This window comes from Vanessa cardui, chromosome 26, assembly GCF_905220365.1.
Source record: "Vanessa cardui chromosome 26, ilVanCard2.1, whole genome shotgun sequence".
Taxonomy (NCBI): Eukaryota; Metazoa; Arthropoda; class Insecta; order Lepidoptera; family Nymphalidae; genus Vanessa; species Vanessa cardui.
In genome coordinates this window covers 4,343,247-4,351,364 of record NC_061148.1, presented here as the reverse complement: position 1 = coordinate 4,351,364, position 8,118 = coordinate 4,343,247, and the positions used below count along the sequence as shown (strand labels likewise).

General features: G+C 29.9%; 1 protein-coding gene across 3 annotated transcripts; it reads left to right on the top strand.

Moving 5' to 3' along the window:
- The first annotated feature begins 777 nt into the window (after positions 1-777).
- LOC124540780 lies at positions 778-6,873 on the top strand. 3 transcript variants are annotated; one of them, XM_047118492.1, is made up of 15 exons: positions 779-897; positions 1,325-1,357; positions 1,437-1,472; positions 1,571-1,588; positions 2,158-2,184; positions 2,502-2,525; positions 3,074-3,100; positions 3,175-3,192; positions 3,638-3,670; positions 3,935-3,967; positions 4,328-4,345; positions 5,938-5,973; positions 6,166-6,183; positions 6,422-6,478; positions 6,755-6,873. In XM_047118492.1, exons 1-15 carry the CDS (start codon positions 841-843, stop codon positions 6,782-6,784), a joined length of 465 nt encoding a protein of 154 aa, XP_046974448.1. In that variant the 5' UTR covers positions 779-840; the 3' UTR covers positions 6,785-6,873. The 3 variants fall into 3 exon arrangements, with proteins under 3 accessions (XP_046974449.1, XP_046974448.1, XP_046974450.1); XM_047118493.1 differs by lacking the exon at positions 1,571-1,588 and having other exon boundaries at positions 778-897; XM_047118494.1 differs by lacking the exons at positions 1,325-1,357; positions 1,437-1,472; positions 1,571-1,588 and having other exon boundaries at positions 814-897.
- The last annotated feature ends 1,245 nt before the right edge of the window (positions 6,874-8,118 follow it).

The window sequence follows — 8,118 nt, the reverse complement described above, 5'->3', positions numbered from 1 at the left end:
ATTTATTAAACAGTGGTATCACTGATCGAGAGCTTGATTAATCTATGATATTCACTATGGTTTAATAGTATTAATTATAAACTCTTAATAGTGCACAATATACCTGAAGTTTTTTGTAAATTAGATTAAATACATAAATCTAAGAGTTTTTATCTTTTTACCTAGTTCCACTGGAATAGGGTACACCGTATGTGTAACGCGGGTTTTTAGTGAGTTTTCCAATGTAACAATCGACAATATCAATAATCAAATAACAGTACTCAGTATTGTTGTGTTCCGGTTTGAAGGGTGAGTGAGCCAGTCTAACTACAGGCACTAGGGACATAGCATCTTAGTTCCCAAGGTTGGTGGCACATTGACGATGTAAGGAATAGTTAATATTTCTTACAGCGTCATTGTCTATGGGCGATGGTAACCACTTACCATTAGGTGGCCCATATGCTCGTCCGCCAACCTGTACCATAATAAAAAAAAAATAATCAAAGTGAGTCCCACATACCCCAATACACGTGGGGGAACCGCCTATTGCGTTTTCCTAGGGACGAAAATTCTCGACTTGACTTTTTTCCTATTTTTATAATTATTAAACTTCACATTATATAATTCGATAATTAATTAATTTTTAATTGAATTACTACACGAAAGTTAAATTTCACACATTTATAGATAAGCTTTAGTATTTTAATATCAACGTTAATTTGTCGACAAGTTAAATTTCATAGTTAATTAATCAACACGGACGCCATTTTGAAATATTCGTCACAGATTAAATAAACAATATATAAAGCCTAGGTTTTTTTCGTATCGTTACTAGTGAGTTGGTGAAACAAATCAAGCAATATGAAAGTTCTCGTTGTTTTTGCTTTTTGCTTGGTAGTCGTCTCGGCCTTACCTGCAGTAAGTTTTTTTTTTTAATGCCTTGTCGTATAATTCATAAGCAAAGATTACAATTATATTAGGACTAGAGACCCGCCCCGGCTTCGCATAGAATTATCAGTGTTTCTTTACCATATTGTCCATCTTTTATACTTAAAAAACCTTCCTCTTTAATCACTTTATGTATTAAAAAAATCGCATCAAAATCCATTGCATAATTTTAAAGATCTAGGCATACATAGGGACAGACATCGGTAAGCGACTTTGTTTTATACTATGTAATGATAATATAATTAAAACAATAATCCGTATTCGGAAATTGACAAAGAGATAGATATAAATTGACTTTATTAAGAGCGCAATGACAGTAATAAATTTGGCGGTTTTTTTTTAACTGTCAAAGATATTATTTATCTATGGTAATTTTTTAACTTTTTTATTACTATAGCCGAACCAGCAGGACGATGATGATCAACAACAGGTTCTTATCGTTTTTTTTTTAATATTACTTTTGATTAATGAAAATAAATACTAAAATCTTCGAATAATTTGCTTTACAGCAAGGTCGAAGACAATTAAATAGTGTCCGCTTACAAGTAAGTCAATAAAAAAGTTTTAATAGTCAAAATAAATAAATTAAAATTATACTCAAATAATTGGTCCATTAATATATTATTTATTTTTTTATTTTTAGCTAGTCGACAACGATAAAGTAAATACTCTTTTATATCTATCTTTTTGCTAAATAACATGATAACTTAATTATTAAAAATATTTTTTTTTTAAATATGAGACAACATCACATACATTACTCTGATCCCAATGTAAGTAGCTGAAGCACTTGTGTTATGGAAATCAGAAGTAACGACGGTACCAACACCCAGACCCAAGACAACATAGAAAACTAATGGTAATCTACATCGACTCGACCGGGAATCGAGCCCGAGACCTCAGAGTGGCGTACCCATGAAAACCTATGTACACACCACTCGACCATGGAGGTCGTCAAATTTAATTATTAATGTGTTGTAATTTTGAAATATAGACTATCCAATTTTGAATAATTATGTTCATTTAACGTGATCAATCCCATATTTAAGGTACTTTATAAGTTATAAGAAATAACTAATTGGAATGAAAAAGCAGAAATTCTAAATTTAAACCACGAAACCAATGAGGGCTGAATGAGAGAGGTTGCTATTTGACTAAACGTCTGCTAAGCGAAGTTTGTAGTGCTGATTTTTTTACAACACTATATCTAAATACTATTTTTTTTTTCAGAGACATTCAAATCAACTTGGTCAAGGAGTAAGATAAAAATTATCTTTTTAAATTTTGATTATTACAATTATAAAAATAAAACAAACTTGAAAATAAATTTAAAAAAAATTTATAGCTTAGATTATTTATATGATATCTAGACAATTTCACAAAAGTGTGTGTACTTAGTAAAAAATTTTGGGCACATTTTTTTTTGACACATTCTCAACTTTAACAGTCTATCTAGAAATATAAATAAAAAAAACCTTTTATCATTTTATTTTTATTTTAACGAGTCCCAGAGATTAAGTATACAGTATTACATAATAATTATTCAAAGTGACTTTATTATTATTTTTCAACAGAACAGTGCTGCAGCTCAGAGAACTGTGAGTTAATATACAGAAAATAATTAATATAACAATTAATTATTAAAAGTAAATTACCATATAAAAAATATTAAGAGACAAATTTCATTGTCATAGTATCGGTGAAGGAAAGCGTCGTGAGAAAACCTGCATGTGTCTAATTTAATTGAAAATCTGCCACATTTGCATTTCACCTACCTGCATTGGAACAGCGTGGTGGAAAACGTTCCAAACCCTCTCCTTAATCGAAGAGGAGGTATTATCCCAGCTGTGGGAAATTTACAGGCTGTTACTTTACTTTACTTTACTTTAGTATCAAGATGAACAATTAAAAAAAAACAACCAGTACTATAAACATACTATCATATTTAATAAGTATATAATGTATATATGTTTGTATTAATTAATGAGTATAAAGGTTTTTAATATGGTGAATAAAATAAAACATTGAGTAAATTTCAAATGTCAAATCAGAAAGAGACAAATATATTATGTAAACACCGCTATGCAATGATTACAATTTAAATTTAGAATTTCAATTTGATTAATAATTTTCTTTTTTTTTATAGTACTATGGAAAATCCTATGATCTGGGCGTATGTATACACTTCATTACTTTATGATTTTTTTTAAAATTTCGAATCGATACTGACTTTGTTTTTTTTTTCAGAGCCTAAGCTTCAGATACGTAAGACATTTTGTTATGCTACATTACATCTATACTAAGAAGTGACAAGGCATTTAAATAATGCCTAACGAACAATCTATTAAAACAAAATACATACTTATATGAAGCCTTATATACCTATAACATTATTATATAATATAAGTAGCGATATATAATTATATAAGTAAATGCAACATTTCATCAAAATTATAAAAAAATGATTGAACTGAACGGACATACTCTGTAATTAAATGCTGGAATAGAGTAACTACTGATTTTCTTGCCGGTTATTCTTTTTAGAATATGCTTTCGAATCGGTGTTAGGTTTAAATTATTTCAAAACTGTTACATGACTATTCAAAACTGTTTGGATTAACCTCCTTGAATAAATGACATTTTGATTTAAAAATAAAACCATTCCTGTGTGTGTGTGTGTGTGTGTTTTCATACATATATTTTCTTACAGTATTCTCCATATTATCATGGCTCATACAAACCGGTAAGATATAACTTTCAACTTCTAATTACACTTAATGAATTTTAAATATGCCTAGTACAGCTTCATTTTGAAATACAAAAAAGTATATATTTGTAATTTCTTTTTTTAATTTTTATTTTTTTTAAATAAAATGTTTTTTGATATTTATACAATTTCGTTCTACGTTTTGAAATATAATTTTTTTTCCAATTCGAAACCCCTAATTCTCAATTTGGAGTAATTACCTGCTTTATTATTTTCAATAAATTTAGTAATTTTTTATAGCCATATTATGACACCGCTGACTACTACAACAAGGTAATTAAAATCATTTTAATTTATATAGATTTACAAATGGAACACCTGATGGTCTGTTGTCACCTCCGCTGTCACCGTCGACCACTTAAACAAATATTATCCAGCTTATATTAAATTTTCATATTCTGATTTGTTATATATTATTAGAACTGTCTATATGATATTTATGTTTGCTACAACCTCGCTTAAGTAAGATTCAGCTAGTAAGTGAGATGATGAGACTTGGTTCAAATCGAGAAGTAAAAAAATATTGTTTTTTTCATAAAAGAAACACACAAGGAGCGAAATTTTATTTTATTAAAATATAAATTTATATATAATAAAATTAAATATAATAATGTTTTTTTTTTCTCTCAACAGTACAACCGTTACTACAAGGTAACCAAAATATCTATATTTATCTTTCCATTTCTGTTAGAAACGATACCTTCACACGCTCACCACACACACAATGTCCCTAATATAATTACTTAAACTACCATATAAAAACTTTTTTCTGTGATTGATATATTTTCTTGTCTTAGAGTCTCAGAATTAAAAAAAATACACGAGTTCAAATATCATGAGGTTTTTGTGATTTCTAATAAATGTGTGTACTATGTGTGAATACAAACATTTATTAGTAGGTAATTAATGTATTTCTTTTAAATAAATATTTTTTAAATATCTGATTTAGTTCAGACGGGATTTGTAATGGCAACATTTTTTTCTTTGTTATTTAATTATTCTTAAACTCTGCTAACTTATTCCATTGTGTCTGTTATTTATTTAATTCATAACACAAAGCGAAAGCAAGTTCGTTTCAAATGGGTGTCCCATGACACCTGTTTTATTAAAAGCTTTTATTTATGGTGGTTACATACATCTTACATATTATATACTCTATTTCAACCATAACAGGGAAAAAGTTAAATAAACAACATTTAACAGAAGTGGCAGATTTATATGTTTGCCGCTAGGCTATTCAATTTTTGCAGCCCCTACTGAATTTTGAAATTCAAACGTTAGTTTAGTTCCCAATTATATTAATTACATTTATTCTGAAATAGCAACTTTATGATCTGTGTTCTATCGTCCTCATCATATCGGCTTTTTTCTCGTTATTATAGTTACTAGATAAATGCAACCCATAGCGGGTTGTGTAGTGACGAGTATTACATATATTAATTATAATCATTTCTGTAAGATAAAAAAAAGCCAGATTTTCCGCCCCTCTAAATCTGCCGCCATAGGCTCTTACTTAGCCTATTGGTAAATCCGCCACTCTTTGACAGCACATTAACGCTATACCATTGGTCGAGAGCTTGATTAATCTATGATATTCACTATGGATTTCCGAAAAAATTGGCGATTTTAACGACGAAATCTTGGAAGTAAAATTAAAATTAGTGGTCAAATGCAATAGTGTTGTATTATAAATATACTAATCATAAACTCTCAACAGTGCACAATAAAGCTAAGTTATTAAGAAGTTAGTTTATCTTTTTTCCTGCTTGCATTGGAATAGACTATTTTTTTTTCTTTATACGACAAACATATGAATGCATCGACATTAACAATTGCCGCAAGCATTGTCCGTAAATGGTTCGGTTAGATGCAATTATTATTAAGAATTCTGTTGATACTTTCGTGGTGGTAGGGCTTTGTGCAAGGCCGTCTGAGTACTGACCACCCACTCATCAGTTATTCTACCGTCAAATAACAGTACTCAGTATTGTTGTGTTCCGATTTGAAGGGTGAATGAGCCAGTGTAACTACAGGCACAAGGGACATAACATCTTAGTTCCCAAGGTTGATGGCGCATTGACGATGTAAGGAATAGTTAATATTTCTTACAGCGTCATTGTCTATGGGTGAAGATGGGAATTTTTTACTAGATTGAATGTGAAAGAGCATTGTATTGTATAAGCCCCTACCAAGTGTACACTCAAGTTATATAATGATTCGTTTCATATGTATATTTTTTACAGCCAACATATGGAAATAACTACGGCTACGGATATGACGTAAGTGTTGATTATTAATTTATAGTTTCATTGTACCTCGTTCAAGACGAATGAACCCACAATAGCCTTTATAAAATCAATTAAAATGAAGTAAATAATGATAACGTCTATAGTGAAATTATTTGACTAAGAGATAGAGATTATTAAAAAAACAAATTTGACTTTGATTAATGACAATTTTTTTTATTACAGGCCAACACACCCTATTACGTAAGTACAATAGTTTAAAAATATATAATTCGATAAGTGTTTGGTGATTCTATGTTATTCTTATAGAACTAACTGCATACAATCGTCCACTCTTAAAAAACGACTTAAGATATTTCACTAGTTTGATGAGCATTCATCACAATTGATAGACGCACATCAATACAGTAACCTGTCATGTCAAATGTCAGTAATCCGTCATTTAACGGACTACTTCACATAACTGTTTCCTCCTTTATAGGGTCAAGGATATACGAATACTTATTACAACCAAGGATACGCGTACCAACCATACTTGGTAAGTTAAACAGCATCTTTTTAGCATGGCCTTAGTGTAAGTTATACAAAGACAATGATACTGTATAACTAAACAAATATAGTTCTAGTATTGCCAGAGCTAAAAAAAATAGAAGGGCAACACTATTAGACTTCCATATTTTTTTATTTCTAAACGTGAAGGCATAAGTAATTCATTTATTTCATTATTTTATTTATTCATTCATTCATTCATTCATCATTCAATAATCATTACAGCTTAATCGTCTTATTAATATAAATATGTTTCTTTTTATAGAGACAACAGGATGACGATGATGAAAACTAACGTTAAACGAATTTAATACTGAACATCTATAAATCTTGTATTGAGTATATCTATTATAATTCGATAATAAAAAGATAAACTGCAGCTTATATATGACTATTATTCCCCCTTCCCCTCATTATAAGTTATTATTAATCAATTTCGATCTCAAATACATCAACAAATCATATAAACTGACATTGTTTTCAACCGACTTCAAAAAGGAGGAGGTTATCAATTCGTCCGTATTTTTTTTTTCTTTTTTATATGTTTTTCACCTCATAACTTTTCACTGGTTGGACCGATTTTGATAATTTTTTTTATGTTTGGAAGCTAGTGCTTCCCATTTTAATTTAGTTCAGTTTAATGATGGTATGCTTGTGAAAACGATATATCAGCCAAGAATCAAGTATATCTATCAAAAACGCTTATAATGCTTCAAGAAATATGTTTTTTTATATCAATAACTATAACTACGTTATACAATCGTAAATCGACTTTTAAGTAGTCTAATATTTTTCATTTCATTTTACTTAGGAGGACTCTAAAAAATATGTTGAATACGCAATTATTATTTTTTACTTTTTAGTGCATATTTAGTTGTCTTAAAATAGTGCTTTGTATGAAATCGGTTTTTCTTTTTGTTAAAATTTTTATTTATAAATAATATGGTGATGGATTAATTTTTTTCAAAGTTATCCTTAGCAAGAAACTGTTTAGGATTAAGATAAAGAAAGTTTCCATTACATAAGTTGATTGAATTCTACTTATCAGGCTTCAATTAGGGGAGGACACCCGGGGTTACAGCCCTGAGGCCAATTGAGACTTCTAAAACAAATAAGATCCTACTTCCAACGAGAAAATACATATAATAATGTTAATATAGTCAAATAAAAGAATCTTATATTATAATACCTAAAATATTTAATTTATTTGAAAAACGATTAAGAGTTTCCATGCCTTTGTTGTTCCAAAGATATCACAATTCTAAATAAAGACATAGGGCATCTTCCTAAGAGATTATGATCTCGTGTTATATTTATGTTTAAGCATATTTTAATACTACCATACACATAGTATTATATATATCAAAGAATCAAAGTCATCGACATAGCCCACCGGATTAGTAAGCTGAAGTGGCAGTGGGCTGGTCATATTTGTCGTAGAACCGACAACCGTTGGGGAAAACGCGTTCTAGAGTGGAGACCGCGTCTCGGCAAACGTAGTGTAGGACGTCCTCAGGCACGGTGGAGTGACGATATACGCAAGGCGGCAGGCAGAAGCTGGATGCGAGTAGCCGGAGAGAGACCACAGTGGCGTGCACTTGGAGAGGCCTATGTCCAGCAGTGGACAAA

Excerpts from the sequence above, each read along its gene's own strand:
- LOC124540780 (XM_047118492.1), top strand. The coding sequence starts at position 841 with ATGAAAGTTCTCGTTGTTTTTGCTTTTTGCTTGGTAGTCGTCTCGGCC. Across the intron at positions 898-1,324 it reads TCGTCTCGGCCTTACCTGCA|CCGAACCAGCAGGACGATGA; the intron begins GTAAGTTTTTTT and ends TTATTACTATAG. Across the intron at positions 6,479-6,754 it reads ACGCGTACCAACCATACTTG|AGACAACAGGATGACGATGA; the intron begins GTAAGTTAAACA and ends TTCTTTTTATAG.